This window comes from Triticum aestivum, chromosome 4B (genome assembly GCF_018294505.1).
Source record: "Triticum aestivum cultivar Chinese Spring chromosome 4B, IWGSC CS RefSeq v2.1, whole genome shotgun sequence".
NCBI lineage: Eukaryota > Viridiplantae > Streptophyta > Magnoliopsida > Poales > Poaceae > Triticum > Triticum aestivum.
The window spans coordinates 6,762,317-6,784,095 of NC_057804.1; the positions used below are offsets into that span (position 1 = coordinate 6,762,317).

The 21,779-nt window shown below is 47.0% G+C and overlaps 1 protein-coding gene across 1 annotated transcript; it reads left to right on the forward strand.

Annotated features, from left to right (window-relative positions):
• Positions 1 to 17,491: 17,491 nt before the first annotated feature.
• Positions 17,492 to 20,437, forward strand: LOC123090522 (receptor-like protein EIX2). Its single transcript, XM_044511829.1, has one exon. The coding sequence runs from the start codon at positions 18,179 to 18,181 to the stop codon at positions 20,429 to 20,431; it is 2,253 nt and encodes a 750-aa protein (XP_044367764.1). The 5' UTR covers positions 17,492 to 18,178; the 3' UTR covers positions 20,432 to 20,437.
• The last annotated feature ends 1,342 nt before the right edge of the window (positions 20,438 to 21,779 follow it).

The window sequence follows — 21,779 nt, forward strand, 5'->3', positions numbered from 1 at the left end:
CGACTCCATCAACCCCGTTCACTTGAACGCTTCCGCTTAGCGATCTACAAGGGTATTTAGATGCACTCTCTCCTTCTACTCGTTGCTGGTCTCTCCATAGATAGATCTTGGTGACACGTAGGAAAATTTTTGAATTTCTGCTACGTTCCCCAACAGTTTTCACATATCTTACTATACGTTTTGCAGCAGTCATATGAACAGTGGTAGGTGCATGAAGAAACTGACATACTTTATTGACAGCAAAAGAGATGTCTGGTCTAGTCAATGTTTAGTATTGAAGTGCACCTACCAGGCTCCTGTATTTTGTACTATTTTCTGAATTCAGAGGCTCTCCTTCAGAAAGAGACAATTTTTCTATGCTAGATAAAGGAGTAGGTGCAGACTTACAACTTTGCAAACCAGCCTTTTTTACCAAGTCTGTTGCATACTTTTCTTGAGAGAGGTGAAGACCATCCTTGTGTTGCTTGACCTCAATACCAAGAAAGTAGTGTAGATCTCCTAGATCCTTTAGAGCAAATTCTGCACTTAAATCCTTCAACAGTGTTGTTATTGCTTCATCAGATGAACTTGTTGCAATTATATCATCAACATAAATGAGAACAAATATGGATATTCTTGACTTGTTATAGATAAATAACGAAGTGTCAGACTTTGAAGGAACAAAACCAAGTGTTTGCATCTTTTTACTGAGGCGAGAATACCATGCTCTTGGGTCCTGTATCAGTCCATACAAGGCCTTGTCAAGTTTGCACACATGAAGTGGTGCCCGTGCATTTACAAACCCAGGAGGTTGTTTCATGTAAACCTCTTCTTCCAGAACACCGTGGAGGAACGCGTTCTGAACGTCTAGCTGTCGTAGACTCCATCCCCTAGACACAGCAATGGACAAGACAAGGCGAATGGTAGCAGCTTTAGCAACTGGACTGAATGTGTCCTCATAGTCAATGTCATACCTTTGTTTAAAACCCTTTGCAACGAGTCTAGCTTTGTAACAATCAATAGCTCCATCAGCTTTTCTTTTTATCCTAAAGATCCACTTACAGTCAATAAGATTTTTACCTTTGCTTGAAGGGACCAAGTGCCATGTTTTGTTTTTCCTTAGTGCCACAATTTCATCATGCATTGCCTTTCTCCAATTAGCATCACCAATGGCTTCTTCAAGAGTGTTGGGTTCTCTTGGTTCACCTATTGAACAAATCATCCCATATTTTGTAATATGTCTATAATCAATAGGTTTAATTATGCTTTGCTGTAGCCGTGTGCGACGTGGAGTAGTAGCAGGAGCCACTACAGAGAGCCCCGGCGCAGAGGATCCCACGCTTGGATCAAACTGATCCTCCCCCGATCCCAAGGAGGATCCGGACACAGCTCCAGAACCGGTGGTGTCGGCAGCGACAGTTGGTTCGGGATTTTCTGCGGTCGTCCGCTGCGACGCACGCGGCAAATCAGCCACAGAAGATCTGGTTCGAGCCGCGTCATCATTGCCTCATGATTGCCTGGGCCCCGCCTCGACAGGGTCTGTCCCCGCTCCCGTCAGGCGAGTCGCTGTCGGCCGCTTGTAGACGACCGGTTGGGCCTCAAGCCGCCCGCGGCCCAGGCCAGCGTCGGCCTGCCATCTGGCGGACGGCGATTGGAGTGCCCGAGGGGAGTCGCCGATGCCATCCAGGATCTATCGTGTGGCCAACGCGGGTGATTCGGTGCGCCCACCTGCAGCTGTCACGGTCGCACGCGCGCCTGCGGCTATCGGGGCTGTCGCAGCAGATTCCCTGCAAGGCACCGATCCCGAGGCGGATTCGCTGCGCGGCAGCTCCTGACCAGATCCCAAGAGGGATTTGCTCCCCAGTTCAGGGCACATGAAATATGAATCTGCTGCAATATTTTCTTCACCATCTTCCATGATTTTTTCACTGCTTTTTCCTGCATCATCACAAGACTCATGAAGGCTATTAGTAGTAGGGTTAGTCATATGATCATCACAATTAATAATGCCCCCTTGATCATAGCCAGAGAAATGAGATGGTAAAAGCAAGATTTCCTTGTGTAGGAGAGCTCCGGCATTAGGATGTAGACTCGCAAAGGGAAATTTGGTCTCATCGAACACGACATCGCGTGAGATGTAAACCCGTCCGTTGGAGATGTCAAGACACTTGACACCTTTGTGCTGGGCACTATAGCCAAGAAAAGCACATTGCTTTAATCTAAACATGAGCTTGTGATTATTGTACGGACGGAGATTTGGTCAACAAGCACATCTAAAAACATGGAGAGATGTGTAGTATGGTTTGACATGGAGGCGACGTTCCATAGGTGTTTCATTATTGATGACACGGCTAGGTAGCATGTTGATGATGTGGACAGCTGTAAGAAACGCCTCGTCCCAAAATTTGAGAGGCATAGACGCCCCTGCTAGAAGAGCCAGACCGACCTCAACTATATATGTGTCTATGCTTGCGTTCGGCCGACCCGTTTTGTTGGTGAGCGTATGGGCATGATACATGGTGCGATATGCCTAAGGTTTGGAAGAAGGAATTGAGTTTCTCGTATTCCCCTCCCCAATCGGATTGGACAGCTATAATTTTGTTATCAAACTTCCTTTCAACAAGTGCTTGGAAGTTTTAAAAACTTGAAACACATCGGACCTCTTTTTAAGAAGGTAGATCCATGAGAACTTGCTATAGTCATCGATAAAACTCACATAGTAGGTATGTCTACCAACAGAGGAGGGAGCAGGGCCCCACACATCAGAAAATATCAATTGCAAAGGCTTAGTGGAGACACTAGTAGATATGGGATATGGTAATTGATGGCTTTTAGCACACTGACATGAATCACAAATAGTTTCAATATTTCGCTCACCAACAAACGGGAGCTTATTTTTCCTTAGTTTCAATATTTCGCTCACCAACAAACGGGAGCTTATTTTTCCTAAGTAACTTTTCAACTAAGGAAAAAGAAGCATGTCCTAGACGATCGTGCCATCATGTGGACAGAAGTTTGATAGCACCACAAGCTTGTTTATTGAATCTTCTGAACTCCGGAATCAACGGGTAGAGCCCTCGAACGCATCTACCTCGATAAAGAACTTTCCTCGTTGCCTGATCCTTGATCAAAAAGAAATAGGGATGAAACTCGAGAAAAACATGATTGTCAATGGCGATTCTATGAACAAACAGAAGGTTTTTGTGGGCACTAGGAACATGCAAGATTCTTTTGAGATGTATTTTGCGACTAGGGGTATTAAAAATTGAATGACCAATGTGACGTATACCCATACCTTCACCACTGGCCGTGTGGATTTGATCCTTGCCACGATATTTCTCCTTCATGGTGACCTTCTCAAGCTCGTTGGTGATGTGGTTTGTGGTGCCGCTGTCGACATACCAGTTAGTGTCGATCCCATAGGAGCCATCGGCCGCCGCAGCCACCTTTTCTTCATCTTGTGAGGAGTCACCATCATCCTCCTTGTGGCGGTACCAATAGTCCTTCGCCGTGTGACCAGGCTTGCCACAAATTTGGCAGCGAGGTAAGTCCGGGCGAGATCTGTTGGAGCCGCCGCCACGACGCCCTTTTGAGCTGCCGGAGCGCCCGCCACCACGAGCGTTGTTGGAGTAGCCGCCACCGCCGCCAGATCCGAACCTCCCCTTGCCACGAGAGGAGGCACGAGAGCGAGAGCCACCACCGCGGCCTCTGGAGACGGAGTTTGCGGACGACTTGAAGCCGCCATCGGAGCCGTGGTACTGCGCCATGCGCTGATCAAAATTGCTGAGCATGGCAAAAAGTTCATCAAGTGTTACCGGAGTGACGCGGGCGTCCAAGGCAGAGACGAGGGGCTGGTAGTCGTGGTCTAGCCCATGGATGATGTAGGACATGAGCTCGTCGTCCTGGATGGGTTTGCCCGCCGCGGCGAGCTCGTCGGCGAGGCCCCTCATGGCGGCGAAGTAGGTGGCCACCGATTGATTGCCCTTCTGCGCGTTAATCAGCGCCGTGCGGATGTTGTTGACGCGGCTGAGTGACTGCGACGAGAACATGCTCGCCAGCGCCACCCAGAGTTCCCTCGCCGTGGTGATCGCGGTCACCGTGACGAGCACCTCCTTGGAGAGGTTTTGGAGCAGGTATCCTAGGACCTGCTGGTCCTCCTTCACCCAAAGTGGATGAAGAGGATTTGGCCCCTCGGTTTCCTTCCCAGCAGCATCTTTGGTGGTGTGGGTTTTGGCCGGCTCGGTGGCCGTGCCGTCGACGTAGTGGAAGACGCCGGCGCCCCGCAGTTGCGGCGTGATCTGTGTCCGCCATAGGATGTAGTTGGTGCGGGAGAGTTTCTCCTTCACTCCACCGCTAAGCAACGACTGGAAGGAGGAGGAGGTGGAGGAAGACATGGCTGTGCATGGAGATGGGATAGCTAGGGTTTAGTGGAAGAAGATTGCTCTGTATACCATGTGCGACTTGCGGTAAACGTCTTGCCTATCCTGGCAGACGTGTTGCGTGTTATATAGCGGGGTTGCGAGCCCAAATACGCGTACAAGTCGGTTAAGAGATTACATCTTGGAAAGGAAGAAAAGTTAGAGATAAGAGGAGATAAAGATTACGATATACTCATCTAACTAACTACTTTCCAACGGTGATGGACTCGTTGTACACGCCATTCATACGCAACATCATCATGTTTGACAGTGCACTCTGATAACTAAACTGCAGACTTAGCGCTTAGGGAAATATGTATGTTTGACAGTGCACTCTGATAACTAAACTGCAGACTTAGCGCTTAGGGAAATATGTAGGGTGGGGCGCTTTACTTGTATGAATAAGCAGTTGAACCCAGTCAGACTGCACTAGAGAGTGATTATTCTATCATGCCCGTGATGTACCACGCATGTATCCATCGCCCGCTGTTGTTTTGAGATTGGTGACACGTTTTCTGATTTTTGTCAAAATTTGTCTTGTTTCAAAGTATCACATGTTGTTTTGTTAGGTTTTCAAAGAATCACATGATGTTTCGTTAGGTTTGAGTGAGAGAGAAAGATAGACAGAGAGAGAGCACCAAAGAAGAACAATACTTATGATCCCGGTTTCATAGAGAGGTGGCAAGTGTGATCACAACGAGCTCATCACGTGAGGCAGGCACAACTGAGCATCCAAACACTAGTGTCATGTTGCGCTCCAGGCCTGGGCCTCTACCTGCTGGAGCAAGGCCTCCTATCACGACAAGCTCATTCAAACCGCAGAGAGCTAAATCGTCTCTTCCATCCGTGATACCCCTTTGACACACTCACTAGACAACTCCGCCATCTCATCGTAGCTCGATGCCCTCTTTTCCCCTTTTCTCATTCTTGAGATGAAACATCTACCACCGCTGTAGCTATGCATGCACTAGCCGTACGAGCATCAGGCCTCTTGCAGATACCTTTAGTTTACTGCTCGGTCAGATTTCTGCTACTCCCTCTGTTCCCTTGTACAAGGCCACTATCAAAAATACATTTTGCATCAATACAAGGCCACCAACAGTAATCGAGGCAAAAATTAATGATGTTTCCTCGTAGTGGCAACTTTTTAATACTTACATGCATGTAGTCATAATGACACTAAGTCACTTCCTTCCCATTCATTCGTTGCATGCTTGTAGTGTATTAATGATCCCGGTTGATGAAAAAAAAGTTGACTTGCAGAGGAGTCATTAAATTTTATCTTGGTACCTATAATATGAGTTTGTGGCCTTGTATAAGGGAATGGAGGGAGTACCTCACAATCCCACCATGTAATAGTTAATCAATGGCGCGCTCATACATGGCTAGCATTCAGGGAGAAACTCTTTAATGTTGTGAAGTGACAACCACAACCCCTTGAATGTGGCTGCCAACATTGATCAAGACCGACTGCAAATTTATAATTGCCATGTAGTGATGTAAACAGTCAAAGCTGGAGGCTGGTGAAGAAGAAGTGGTACGGTGTGTGGGCATTGCAAATCTCATCATTCACTCACCTACCTTCTGCATGTACGTAGCTTGATTCACATTTCCTTTGCTAGATTTGTTGTGCCCATTACGCAAAAGACACGAAAGAAGAGAAGTTTTATTTGAGTATTAATCACCGTACATTTGTAGCAGCGGGAAAGAACAACAGAAGCCAAGTTTGCATGAAATGTGAATATATGTATGGTACACGAAGAAAGCTCTACTCTCCCAGACTCTTCCACTGATGAACTTACGATGTTGGTGCCTCGTGGTCTTGTGAGGGCGCATCGGGGGTGTGCCACACGGCTTCCCACCCTCCGCAAATCTGTCGTCGCCGCAGCTGCCAGTCCAGCGCTTTCTCTGGATGCGCCGCTGGCTCGGACTCTCGGCTCACCGGCTCGAACCTCGCCTACTGCCACTTCTCGGATGGCCGCTGTCGGAATCAGCTGCACCGCGTCTCTTGACCTATTAAGTAATTAATTAGCTTCTGAGTGAGAGCTTCCTTTACTTCTTCAATGCATGGTGACTTGGGTCCCGATTCTCAAGCGCTAGATGCTATTGAAAATTAGTGATTTCTACCAGTTAATCTTGCAATTAGTCGATAGTTAGCCCTCGTGTAATGCTTCAGTAGATTTAGAGTGATGGATTGTGGAGTGATGCAACTGCAATAGGATGGTGCTGTCACTGCCTCCTGATGCCAGGGCCATCCATCAATTAGTGCCTAATTTGTTTTTGTGCTCCCCGTTCATTCCTCTGCCGTGCATTTCATGGCTGATTGTCCCAATCATAAGCAACTTCAACCACAACTTCTGTGAAAGAAAAGTATGCATGGCAAGACCAAGACCAAGACCTGGAACATACTTTGTCCTAATCATCGTATGAATACGTGTCACCTTGTTGGTTGAGTCTTACAGATCCTCCATTTTGAGACTTTGGACATGCTAGGTGCAACCTGATTGTCCTGGGAATTCTGAATTTAGATGGTATACTTTTTTGTGTGTAAAATACATATACCATTTGATTTTAGAGGTTTTGTACACATCCGGGGACAGTTAATTTCTTTCTGACAAAAGCAAGGCACTGTCATATGTAGCCTATAGATTTATTTGTGAAAAGTTTTCCAGCACAGCCAAGCGTGCGAAAAATCTTGGTAATGCTAAAATAGCCGATACAGACATGGTACTCCATTTTTGTTCCTTGGGTCAGTCTTCGATAGAAATGGCCACCCATTGATTGGTGCCTAATTTTTGAGCTCATCGTCTGTTCCTCTGTTGTGCATTGCAGGGTCGATTGTCCCAATCATAAGAATCTCCAGCCACAACTTCTGTGCTTCTGTGTAAGAAAAGTATGCATGACAAGACAAATACCATGACCAAGACTTGGAACATCCCGTAGGCGTAGGCCATACATCCCGTAGCACTTTTTCTGTGTCGACCTAGATTTTATTAAGTCTCAAACATTTTCTGGAAAGTACATAGACGGACCAAGAAATAATAATACTCCCTCCCATTCATATTAATTGACGCTGGTTTAGTATAACTTTAGTACTAAACCTGGCCACACCTACTGCTGAGGTTTACTATCACGCCACACCCACGCCTGGCGATAGGCTCAGCTCCAGCAGTAGGCACCCGCCGACTCACGCCCCTACGCCTGTCAAGAGGCTCAGCCCCAGCGGCAGGCACCCGGCAAGCAGCAACCCCACCGGCAGCGACATGATCAGAAACAGGGGCACACCCTATATTGGAGCCTCCACGGCCAGTGGCTCGTCCACGACGACCAGCAGACCGCCCACGACCACGCCCACGGCCACCCAGCAACCCAACATCAGCCTCGGACGTGGCTTGACCATGAGCAGAAACCGGACCATGCGCCATGTCAACAACCCAACAACGTCATACACACACGCTGGACAAATAAGCAAGAACCACGTAACATATATCAGAGCATAGCATAACAGCAATAGGCAACCGAGTATAAAACACAGTACACAAGCAACATAATCAGAAACATGATAATACTGTCATTGAGGTTGGTGTTCCCAAATCATAGGCTGACTGCAACTCTTAAGGTTTACTATCCAGTCTGTTGAGTATATTGATAATTAGGAAGTATAGGATAGACTAGGATTCGGTCCTGCCTTGTCTTGTACTCCAAGTTGGTCTTTGTATTCCTATATATATGCCCACGAGGCTCAAGCAATACAACGAACTATTCCACCAATCCCTCTCTCCCTTCCAACATGGTATCAGAGGTCTTCCGTCCCGAGGTCTTCCGTCGTCACCCCGACCTGCCCGCCGCCGCCGCGTCGCCCCTTCGGGCCGTAGCGCCGCGGCCCGCGGTCCACCGCCGTCACCGCGCGTCGACCTCCCGTGGTATGCGCCGCGCCGTCTCCCTTGGTGCGGGAACGCCACCGTCCACGCCGGTCTTCGTCATGCTGTCAGGGTTCTTCGCCTACGTCGAGCACCGCCGCCGCACTCCTAACCTAGCCGCCGCCGCCGCCTTCAGGCCGCCGCTGCCGCTCTTCTTTGGCCGCCGCCGCCGCTACCTTTGTAGCCGCCGCCGCCGCCCGTCCACCCCCTTCGTCTTCGTCCAGCACCAGTTCGTCGCCAGCGTCGCCGTCATCTACCCCGACCGCTTCATCTACTCCGACAACCGCGGGCGACATTGGCCCCGCGCCGATTGGCGCCGCAACCGTCGTCGAGTCCTTCTCTGCTGGCCTCTCCGACTTCTCCGACATGGTGTACAGCTCGTGCAGGTCCCTCGTCTACGCATGCCCGGTGCTGGCAACACCGCCGCGTGCCTTCGTCCACGACGTGTCCCCGGGCCTGGCAAGCCTGGCGCGGCGCTTCGTCAACTTCGTCTTCGTCCGTCTACGCATGCCCGATGCTGGCAACACCGGTGCGTGCCTTCGTCCACGATGTGTCCCCGGGCTTGGCACACCCGCCGCGACGCGTCGTCAACACCATCTACTTCCTGGCGCACCACTACTTCGACACCACTGCGCCCATGCTAACTCGGCGCCCCCTTGCGCCCGCGGCTCCACGGCGACTTCCTCGACACCGGCCACCCCGACTCGACATCGACCACGGCATTCCTCGCACGGCTACCTCGACCACGGCTCCACCACACACGCTCTCGGCTACATCGACAAACGGCACAAAGGGCTACCGCCTGCTTGAGCAACCTCGTCGGTTTTCACTCCAGCCACGACTCCGCGATGCGTCGACCGTTACGACTGTGGGGGGTGTTCGTCGGCTTGCCTTCGGATTCTTCTCCAGTCTCACCGTCTGCATCGCTACCGTTGTGACTGCGGGGGGATGTTGAGTATATTGATAATTAGGAAGTATAGGATAGACTAGGATTCGGTCCTGCCTTGTCTTGTACTCCAAGTTGGTCTTTGTACTCCTATATATATGCCCACGAGGCTCAAGCAATACAACGAACTATTCCACCAATCCCTCTCTCCCTTCCAACACAGTCGAGTACCTGAATGCAACTAAAATTATAAATTTCCCAAATCATAGGCTGACTCTTAAGGTTGGTGTTCCGATTATGCTTCTTAGAAACCTGAGCCAGGCAAATGGTTTGTGTAACGGTACACGGCTAATTGTAAAAGAATTAGGTGATCGGCTTATCAAAGCTGTCATTATGACTGGCTCACATGTGGGTGATACCGTTTATATCTCCAGGATTGAATTATTGGCAAAGAAGGAAAATGCACCCTTTGTGCTTAGACGTCGCCAGTTTCCTGTTCGTGTATGCTATGCCATGACAATTAATAAGAGCCAGGGACAGACCCTACCTGATGTTGGTATATATCTTAAGGGTCCTGTTTTTACGCACGGGCAGCTATATGTGGCAGTGTCTCGTGTTACTTCGAGGGCTTCTTTGAAAATCCTTATATTAGATGCTGATGGCAAATGCGGCTCTGAGACCAAGAACATTGTTTTCCCTGAGGTCTTCCGGGCCGCAGGAATGACCTAGGTTTGTTGTGTATGATGGTAGTCTTCATTTTGGTAGGTTTTGGCATGCTTTTGTGAGGTTGATGATATTTTGGGTGGCGACGTATATTGTTGGCTGAATAAATATGTGGTCCCGTGTGATGGCTGTGTTTTGGTGCTGATTTCTAATTTTCTCTCCTGTTGTGGTGGTCCTGCAGGTTACTGTTTACATGATGCATTGCTCGCAGTCGGTGTCGTGCTTGTGTGTCTGCTATAATGCCTCTGCTACAACATGACATGTGTTAATGTAGTGTTTATTAAGGTTTGGTCAGCATGCTGAATAAGTCCTAGGTTTATCCGTGTGTGGCAGATCCTGAGAGTTCTGTCAGGACAGGGTGAGACACTGAGGCAAAAGGCAAATGTACATGCTCCTTATTACTTATCACAAACATTTTCCTGGGAGCTCTTTTTTATTGTTTCTCATCTGAAATTGGATTCATACTAATGCCATTCTTACATCTCATTTTGTAACAGTTATCTTCTGATATTATGAGTCTTGGGGATTATAAGTGCCATTCAACTGTCACTCTCATGAGAAAGACGGGTTGGCACTTACTGATGCAACAACCAATGCAAACAGGTTGTTGATGTTCCTTTGCCTCTCGACGTCTCTTTTATTGAAACTGCATTAACTGTTCCATGCCTAATGCTACTTCTGCTTGTCATGTCCTTTCTTTTCAGGTTTGAACCGTCCGTGCCTACTGTTGCCCCAACAACTATGGGCAAGAAAGGTCTGGAAGAAGCAAAACCCTTTACTAGGTGTTTACCCTGCCCCAATTGATCTCTTCTTGGGCCTTTGTTATCATTTCACATTGCACCATATAATTTTTCATTGATTCTTGCATCATTTCAGGAACAACGACGTCTTTTGGTGACCTAAGCCTTTTAGAAACAAGTTTTGTAAATGGATGTTTTTTTAGGGTTTAGGAGAGCTCTTCCGCCGTGGGAGCCGTCGGGAATCGTTCGCTTGCCAGGTGGTGGCCACTTACCCGGTGGCTCCAGTTCTCATATTTGTCTTGGTTTTCCTCTTCAGCCTCCAGTCCTATGTTTGCTAGATTCATGGACTAGATCTGGCCAGCAGATTTGTTAGTTACATGCTTGCAAGAATGGGTTCAGTTTGGTTTTTGATCCCTCATATTTATTCAGATTGCCATTTCTTTGCTACCTACATATATGCACCTTGATTGCTATGGATGATCATGTAGGTAAATCCCTCCCTTTTTATTGATGCTTTGTCCTGCTTGCAGCATATATGTTTATGTGACCTTTCCTTTCTTACCTGTTCTTATCCTTTGCAAATGGATTTACGCTCTCTCTTGCACTACTTTGTTATTGTCGTTACTTAGAATAAAACGGTCTATAGCTGACATATACTCATGCCTTACACCTCTTATTATGTACATTTTTAGATTATTGTACGCTGTGATTATTGTACAGACCATTGCTGCTGAATAGATACATAATAAAATCTTTTCTGTACACTACAGATTAAAATCAAATGATTAAGGAAAACATCTAACTTCATGCTTTCTTCACAGACACCACGGGGCACCGGCGACCCTCCTTCCTCACCCATGAGGGTTAGGCTTCAATGTTGGTGTCACACGATTGCATTGATCCACTATGCGTCAGACTTTGCATAGTTTTGTGATGATTTGGCCACTAACAGGAGTATGATTGGCATCACACTGCACAGTGCACACAAATTTCTCCGGTGGGCATATCTAATCGTCAGAGGTGATCGCCCATGTGAACTATTCCTAATTGATTTAGCCTTCTGTACAATATATACCCTTCCAGTAGACCAGCGATTAGCTATGATAATCTGCGTTACTCAGCGCAAGTTCATTGCAGTGGCGCACACGTTTTCAGTTAATTTTTAGTGAATTTAACCTTCAGTGTTTTTTTTTCTGTTTTGTACCCACGCTTCATATTTCCTAACATACAATGACTGCCTGTAATCTATTCACCAAAACATCCAAGTGCATATATGATATATTTTCCCAAAAGAAGAATCTACATGATTGAGCTTGACCCTTTCTATGGATATTTTTGACACTTCATTTATTTGTTTTCAGGGTAGGCTCTCAGTGGATATGTCGACTTCTTGCGCTCCTAATATATGCGGTTTTACTTATGCCTGGCTTCATAATAGGTGTGTGAAAATTGAGTTTATTTTTTGTCTCATCATGTTAGTTATCGTTATGGTGATCACAAATGCTTGGCTCTTGACAATAAGTGACTTTGAGCTTGTTAAATTAAACTTGGGTTGCCAGTTGAAGCTTGCTCATTATTTCTAACATACACATTTCATTCTTTTGGGTTGCCAGTTGGGTATTACTATTTCTTCTCAAGTCAGGTTCTTAGAAGCGTAGTCTACGGAAATCAGCCAAGAAATAGGTAAGCAGAGTTACATACTGCAGAAACAAAAAACATTTGAGTTATGATCCATGTTAGCATTACTGAAAATCATAATGTACAGGTTGCATCTGTACATACCCACAGATCGTACCAAACCCAATCCAGTAGTGGTATTTGTAACTGGTGGAGCTTGGATCATTGGGTGAGTGAATTTTTCTCAAGATGCCTTTCTCTGTGACTTCCATTGTTGATGGTCATGTTCTTTTTATCTTGAAGGAACTATGCACCGCACTTGAATATCTGATCCTTTTGGATGGTGATTCTGTCCAAAGTCGCTGTGGCACCGCACTTGAATAGGGCACCACACTAGGTACTACCGCCTCCCCACCACTCACGACGCCAGGTGAGCTCACTCATCCAGCCTCCGGCCTCTTTGTTCATGTTGCGTTTCTCATGATGGTGTCTTACATCTTCCACTTTTTTGTGGAGGCTGTTCTACTTCTTCGAATTCAGGCGGCATAAGGAGGACCCGGTGTTGATCTGGCTGACGGGAGGACCCGGCTACTGCAGCGACCTAGCCCTTTTTTACGAGAATGGCCCCTTCCACATAGCAGACCAACATGTCGCTACTCTGGAATGAGTTTGGATGGGATCCGGTATATTATATATACTGACAGTTTGTGTACTAATCAATCAATCTGTATAATATTTTTCTTAGAGATTGTTTACACCCTGTATAATCTTCTCTCTTTTTGGATATTGGCTACTGCAGAAGTCGAATCTTATCTATGGTGATCAGCCAACTGGGACTGGGTTCAGCTACAGCTCTGATTCGTGTGATACCCACCATAACGAAGTTGAGGTGAACCAGAGTGATTATCCTTATTTGTGAGTTGCAATCAAGATGCAAAAATGGCCTTCTGTGTTTTTCCTCATAAGTTCCTTGCATCTTTAGGCATGCAATTTTGATAGGCCTTCTTCAAGGAGCATATGAGCTGGCTATGTGTAGTGCTCCAGAATGCTTTGCTTTGACTGATTTTTAGTGTGGTGACTATTTCTGTCTATAAAATTGAGAAAGCATTAAGATTATTGTGTGTGATATATTTAGAAAGCAATTATGTAAAAAAGGCACATAAGCCAGAACCTATAAACCTAAAACTGATATTGAAGATTTTTATAATTAGAACTGAAGGGTTTATAATTAGAATATTAATACGGTTTCACTCTTCATAGGGCACTTGTAGCAACCACATTATGAAAGGATCGACGAGGAACGATCTGATATGCATTGGTGGCGATGAAGGTAGAATTCCAATATATCCTCCAACAAGACTTTAGTACTACCTGTGATGGACGCCATCACCTATTCTAACTCTCGCAAGTACCTAATGATATATGATGCCACCAGCTACTCTGATGTACCGTGTAAACTACCGTGTGATCTCCCTGTACTTTTGTGCACGTGTCCCCTTTGGGACGTCTTTCCATCCTTTTGTACTCTATCTATCGTGTATGAACATTGTATCCTTTAGTTCACCCTGTATATGAACATTGCATCCTTCAAATGTGTTCTATTATTGTTCTCGTGGCTTGGAGATGTGTTGTACTACAGTTTTGGTATCCATTAATGGTGTCTTGCTCGTATTACATGTGAATGTTTCTTTCTTATTTATTACATGTGAATGTTTCTTTCTTATTTTATATTGTAATCCTGATTGAATATGAATGCTAAGACTGGCTTTCTACTAACTCCATTACTTGCTTGCTCACATCATTGGGACCGGCACCCTCGCGCTAAGGCGCGATTCCGATCTAGTATTCTAGTGAAAATTGGTAGTGTCTAGCTGTAGACCACAGATGCAGTAGATTCAGAGTGATGGTGCAGAGTACTAGTATTATTGACAAAACCAGGCTGTTCTGCTTCTTGTGTTCGACGAAATTTTGTCACCGTCCATAATAGAGTTGGCTGAGTATGTTTACATGGGCCACTTTGCTAGGCCATGCGTTTAGCGTTGATAAAAAAAGATTAAAAAAAAGAAAGGAGAAAGTAATGGATGTGGTGCCTAGTAATAGACATACGTGCGCTAGGGACTAGCTCTTAGCGAGTCCCATGATTAATCAATGTTGCATGTACATGCATGGATTGTGCCTCACGTACAACTACTAGCCCTATGTGCCAACATGCACAACAGGCGCAATGAGTCGTGGCTAGGCATGCATAGTGTACGTATAATGATGGGTGTAGACGCACAGTAACGCCAGTGCACGACCCGAAACGTGATCGATCAGGTCAACGTGTACTCATGTGCTGCGAGCGTCCAGCCGCCTAAGTTTTCACAATTAATCCTTAATTAGCCAGGATAAACATCAGCACACCTGACGGGAGGGATAAACATAAGCGCCTGGTTTGTAGGCAGGATCACGCTCGGCTTCAACAGAAAAACGGCGGCGGCCGTGCTGTACGAGCTGCTCCTTCGTACCCTAGCCTCTGGCTATAAAAGGCTCATCTCCTCCCACGTACAAAGGAGGCACGCACGAGTAGACGCCGTCGCCCTGCACATCCACACACGTTCAGAGAGGGAGAACCCACGCCGCAAGGCTGCCCATCCATCCATTCGCGAGTGACCACACAGATCGTACTCATCCATCACGCTCCACTTCATCCACCATAGCTCACGTACGCAAGTATCCATCACGCGCACCTCCAACATCCATCCATTCACCAGCGCCCACACCAATCCATCACACATCTACGCGGCCACGCAGCCGGCAGAAGACCGGATCGCATCGACGGGCCGACGCAGCCGGGCGAGAACACCGGCGCCAGCGACATGGACACCAAGCTCACGTTCCCGAAGGGTGAGATTTTGATCTAATACATCTATTTTCTTCAGTCTCCTCTCTAGCATGCATGTGCTACGCGGAGAATATGTGCCGGTCACCGATGACCCTCGTGTGATCCCATCGCCGCCGCCGGAGATGACTGCACCGAAACAGCAAACTGCACCGACACCGCCGGAGATCGTCTACGCCAACCCTTTTATTTTCAGGTGTCATGTTCTTGGCTGGAGATGACTCGGGAGCTGCCGGAGCTCGCCAACTGCGCGGCCCAACCGCTAGCCCCGACGCTCTACCATGGCGGCCTTCATGGCGCTCGGCGAATAGCCCGTGGTGTACAGGTCGCGACGCACAGATTGCGACGAACAGGGCCACTGTGAACAGGTTCATGGCAAAGGATACACAGCCGCGTACAGGTTTTGCATCACGCTCTTGGAGGAGACGGCGTGGCGGAATCGGAGCTCGGTGACGACGCGGCCCGAGTCTCGCTTTTCCCTTCATGGCGCACAGATTGCGACGAACAAGGCCACGGTGAACAGGTTTATGGCGAAGGAGACACCGGTGTACAGGTTTTTGCGTCACACTCTTGGAGGGGACGGTGCGGCGGAACCGGAGCTCGCCGACAACGCAGCCCGAGACCCGCCTTTCCCATCACGACGTACAGATCCTTGGTGGAACCAATATCCGCAAAGATGGGTCTAAGACCGGTTCCTCCTTCATGAGGCCCGCGTCCCCGGCGAACAGGTCAATGGCGTACAAATCCTTCACTGAACCGAAGATTGCAACGACGTTGTCCAAGACCGGTCCCTCCTTCAAGAGGCGCACCCACCATGGCGGACAGGTCCTTAGTGTACAGGTCCATGGCATCGCCAGCGCACGGGTCACTCTTTCGCGTAGTACCAACCCAAGGCGATGCGGCTTTTGCGACACCACTTTCCACGGCCCCGTGATGCGGCGCCTTTGCCTTGGCAGACCGCCAAATACTTGGTGTCTAGCCAAGATGAGGCGCCAACCACCCCGGCCACGCCAATGTGAGCGTGTGTCAGTTTATTGTTACACTGACGCCGGTCTCCCCAAACCGTTACTCCCGCAAGGCGTAGCCCCTTGAACACCCCAATGAAGCAACAGGTCATCAAGAAGTCTAAGCCGACCTCGACCCATGCTACCCCAATACCAACTACTCCAATGCCGCCAAGACCGAAGAGGCACGACGGCGAGGGCGGGCGCGGCCACCGCTAAGGCCACGCCACTTGCGGCGCGTGTACCGACGAGGACACGGGCTCTGCCGCTGCCCACACACACATCACCATCATCATGCATGGAGGACGAGAAGCGAAGACGACGAAGACGACCACACAGCTTAATCGGAGGTATCTCGCGGAGCAACCCGCGGGAGTAATTAACCGGGAGCCTTCCGAGGCCGCGGGAACCAGGAGACCGCAATCGCCATAGTCAGGCTGGCCGCGCTAGTAGGCCACGGAGCGCACTTTTTCTTTACGGGATCTTGTACTTTTGTTTCTCGAATGAGATTAATGAAATACTTGTTCCCCGCATCCTTTTATTTGTGTATTTAGTACTGGCACGTCCGCAATTTTTTTATTTCTCCTGGTGCGTAGAGAGATAGTAACACGATAACTATCGTTGTTTGTTATTATTTTCTCGTGTCAAACACCTTAATAGGAAATTTTGAATGGAAATGGTAATTATAGTGTTGTACATTTAGTGCCACTAGTGTGTTCTGTTTCACCTTGTTGATTGAGACAACCCCAGGCTGTTCTGGACCTTGTGTACGTATATGCTTTTGGTGTTATTCTTCGTTTGAGCACGTAAAATAAATTACATAATGCCATTTGATGTTTAGAGGCTATGTCGACACCCACGCTCGAGTTAATATCACCCTGACTAAAAAAGTAAGACACCACAATATGTATCTATACTCTTTGAAAATGATTCCAGCGCAGCCATGGCCGCGAAAAACCATCATAATGAGAAATAACTGATATAAATGATCCCCGGAATTAATTGCCTGACAAAAATCATCATGTGGAAATTACTTCAGTTTTCTTCCTTGAGTCAGTCTTTGATAGAAACAGTGGTGCTCATTGATTGGTGCCTGATTTTTTGAGCTCCTCGGTTATTCCCTCTGCCGTGCATAGCATGGTTGGCTGTCCTACTCAGTAGAAACCCCAGCCACAGCTTCTGTATTGGAAAAGTAAGTATGCCAAGACTGAGACGAAGACTTGGAAAATACCATAGACCATACAGATATTGTTATTCTGAGTGGACTCAAGATGAACTACTCTCTCCATTCCATTGTTGTTCTCATCCTGTAGCTAGCTGCTCTCTCCCTCGTGGAACCAATATGGCTACCAAGCTTGGGCATCTCGCCCGAGCAGCTGCGGCAATTCTTTGCCTATTGATTTTCCATGTTGCACCGTCTGATTCCCGGTATCAGGTGGGACTGGAACTTGTATCAGCAGGGAGCGGGAGGCGCTTCTGTCCTTCAAGGCGGGCCTTCTGGACCCTGCTGGCCGTCTCTCCTCTTGGCATGGCCAAGATTGCTGTCAGTGGGAGGGAGTCCGGTGCAGTAACAAAACAGGCCATGTTGTAAAGCTCGATCTCGGCAACACCTACGCGGATGGCTACTACGAAGTCGACTGGTCCAAAAGCCTAAGGTTGTCAAGAGATGAGGTGAGCCCCTCTTTGGCTGCGTTACAACAATTGAGGTATCTTGATCTGAGTGGGAATGACTTCAATGGCACCAGCATACCTGTGTTTGTGGGCTCTCTGGAGAAACTAAGGTATCTCAACCTCTCTTCTTCATGTTTCGGTGGGAGAATACCTTCCCAACTCGGTAATCTCTCAAATTTGCAATATCTTGATGTTGGTGGGAATTATTTCTTCTGTGATGATGAGGGTAATCAACATGAGCCGTACACTCTGGATTTTACATGGTTGGCACGTCTCTCATTGTTGAGCCATCTTGACTTGAGTGGAGTGGACCTCAGTCCTTTTCAGGACTAGGTTCACATGGTTAACATGCTTTCTTATCTGAAAGTGCTTCGCTTAGTATATTGTAGGCTTACCAGCACAGTGTCTGCTACTTTAAAATCAAATCTCACACATCTCCAAGTCCTTGATCTATCAGAAAACTCGTTTAACTCATCATTAGAGCAAAGTTGGTTTTGGGATGTCACAAGTCTTAAGGAGCTGCACCTATCCGATTGCTACTGGCATGGATCTATTCCTGGAGAACTGGGAAACATGACATCCCTTCAAGTAACAGATTTTAGTGGCAATAATGATCTTGTGGGTTTGATACCGCGCAACTTAGAAAATTTGTGCAATCTGAAAGTGTTGAATTTTGATGAAATCAACATTAATGCAAGCATAGGGGAATTAATGGATCGATTGCCAAGTTGCTCATGGAGTACAATACAAGTATTGTCAATGCGTGACACAAATTTGACCGGAAAACTACCAATATGGATCGGGAACATGACTAGTCTCAGTGTTCTTGACGCCAATGGTAACATGATAACTGGTACTATACCACTTGGAGTTGGATCACTTGGTAACTTGACAGTGTTGGATCTCTGCTACAATAAACTCTATGGTGTGCTTGTGAAGGAGCATTTTTCAGGCTTACTGAATTTAGAGTTTCTGGACTTGTCACACAACTTCTTGAAAATGGATATTGAACCCAATTGGGTTCCTCCATTTAGACTAAACTCTTTATTCCTTGAGTCATGCATAGTCGGTCCCCGCTTTCCAGCATGGCTTAGACGGCAGTCCAACATTGATCAACTTGTTCTCAGTAATGCAAATTTGTATGATATTATTCCTGATTGGTTTTGGGTGAAATTTTCCCGAGCTTCACTCTTGGATGCATCATTAAACATGTTGCATGGTTCATTACCAGCAAGTCTACAACAAATGTCAGCTTCCCGATTATCTCTCGACTCCAATAACCTCACAGGTCTAGTTCCACGCCTTCCTATAAACATATCCATCTTTGATCTATCTTCAAACTCTTTCTCAGGGCCATTGCCACATGAGCTAATAGCTCCACGGCTTGAGGTGCTGATTCTGGAAAATAATCAAATTATAGGAACCATTCCATCATCTATCTGCCAATTGACTCGTCTGAGACGCTTGGACCTATCACGAAACAATCTAACAGGAGATGTTTTGCAATGCTGGAATGGTCCAGACAACAATACTTCAGTGTCCAGGGTAAACTCTGCAAATCAATTTGGTTCTGTCATGTCTATTCTAGTCTTGAGCAACAATGATTTCTCGGGTGAATTTCCTAAATTTCTTCAGAGTACCTCACAATTGAGGATCCTTGATCTTTCATACAATAGGTTCTTTGGAACATTGCCAGAGTGGTTACCAGGAAAAATGCAAGACTTGGAAATCTTGAGGTTGAGATCAAATATGTTCAATGGCCATATTCCTAGCAACTTTACTTGCCTTTCAAATCTTCGTTATTTGGACCTAGCCCGTAACAATATATCAGGATCCATACCATGGTCACTATCAAACTTGAAAGCAATGAGATACGCATCTGATAGAGATTATGAATATGACTATGTTTTTAATGGTGCTTTTGACGACAGCATGCCAGTAATCACCAAAGGCCAAACACGTGATTATTCCTTTGAAATATACAAGCTACTCGTGAATCTTGATCTGTCATGTAACAATTTAACAGGACAAATTCCAGAGGAGATACATTTGCTGATTGGGCTTACTAGTATGAACCTATCAAGTAATCAGCTGGTCGGCAAAATCCCAGACAAGATTGGTGATCTGAAGCAGTTGGAGTCCCTGGACCTATCCCGCAACAAGTTTTCTAGTGAAATCCCGTCGAGTTTGTCGGCTCTAACCTCTCTGGGCTACTTGAACCTGTCATACAACAACTTATCAGGTGCTATCCCATCCGGGCCACAGCTACAAGTCCTTGACAACCAGATTGGTATCTACATCGGCAACCCAGGTCTATGTGGCTACCCTCTCCCCAAGAGCTGTTCTGCTAGTACTTCAAATGCAGAGCAAAGTGTCAACCATGAAGATGCAGATCATATCTCATATCTCTACCTTGGGATGGGCATAGGATTTGTGGTCGGCCTCTGGGTGGTGTTTTGCACCATGTTACTGAGGAGAACCTGGGTGATTGCTTACTTTCAGATCATTGACAAAATTTATGATGATGTTTATGTATGGGTGGCTATTACTTGGGCTCACCTGATGAAGAACCATGACGACGACGCAGCGTGAGGGAGCGCGCGGCATGTGCAGTTGAACTGCTCAAGAGTTGTATGTTATTGCTTTGTGATTTGGAGAGTAAGTGGTACTATGGTGTGTGTATTGGTACTACTATATGTACTAGTTTCTGGTGCTATTATGAGTTACCTGTAAAGGTACTTAATGTACCGCAGCACAATATATTGTATTGTATGGGTTGAATCAAGTGGAATTATTCTACAAATTTTGTAAGACATCCTGTTTTGTAAACAGCTTATTCTAGCCAGACCAAAAGTTGTGGGCATGGTTTCCTGAGTTGTTTGCGGTCTATGTTCCTGCTTGTGCTCAGGAAGGAGATAATGCTGCTTTTGTTTCTGCAGGGCTGTATGATATATCGTAGTTCCAGCGAGCGAACTGCGTACCTGTTTTTTTACCTTGGTTCAGTATTTGGTCTGGAATACTACAGTTCAAGTCTTGAGTCTGAAACTCTGAATTTGAAGCAATGATAATGAAGGACGAGAGGCGCCTGGCCTGATTGATTGCTCACCTGGCAAAGCAGGTAGGCAAGAGGGACACTGACTGATGCTAGAATGAAAAAGAATTTGTGCTGGTAACATACCTCAATTTGGTCCTCTACTTTGATGTTGCTGTATGGCAATTAGTATCCAGCATGCCTGAAATGTTTGTTTGCTGCATATCCAAGAAGGAACTTGCTGATATTTCTGTAGTATTTCACACATATGACTTCTCTTGGAGAATAGGACCACAGATGGTGCAATACTTCCAGTATAGATCAGAATTGTAAGTGTTAGGTTCTGTAATTCTGAAATCTGAATCAAACGCAAGCTGCAAACTGTCGGGACTGAATTTTGGTGATACAGAACTTGGTGCATGTAGAATTTAGTAGTAATCTATATTTGTCTTTGCCAACATGATGATTCAGGCATGTAGAATGTATGCAACAGAAGCAACGCCCAAATCAGTGTTCAGTCTGCACCATCTGAAATCTGCCGCCTACAGGTTTGTCCGGCCTCTCCTCTGCCTCCATTGGCACCTCTGTTATTTTCCTTGAGAGCTACTGCTCGGAAACGAGAGATTTCTTCTGAGTCCGTCTGCAATAAATGGAAACAGTGGCCCAGAACAAGCCTTTGGGGTGGATACATCCCCCCCTCGCGGCTCTCGCGACCGCGTCGCCCCCACGGGCAACCGGCCGCGTCGTGACCCTCTTCTCCAGCTCCCCTCCCCCCTCCTTCCCTCCCCGCCGCCGTCGTCGGCGCTCGCCGCCGGGCCTGGCCCGGGCGACATTGGCGGCGGCGGCCCCCTCGCAATTCCCCTCTCGGCTCTCCTCTGGCGCGGGACGGAGCGGGCTGGGGGTGTCCCT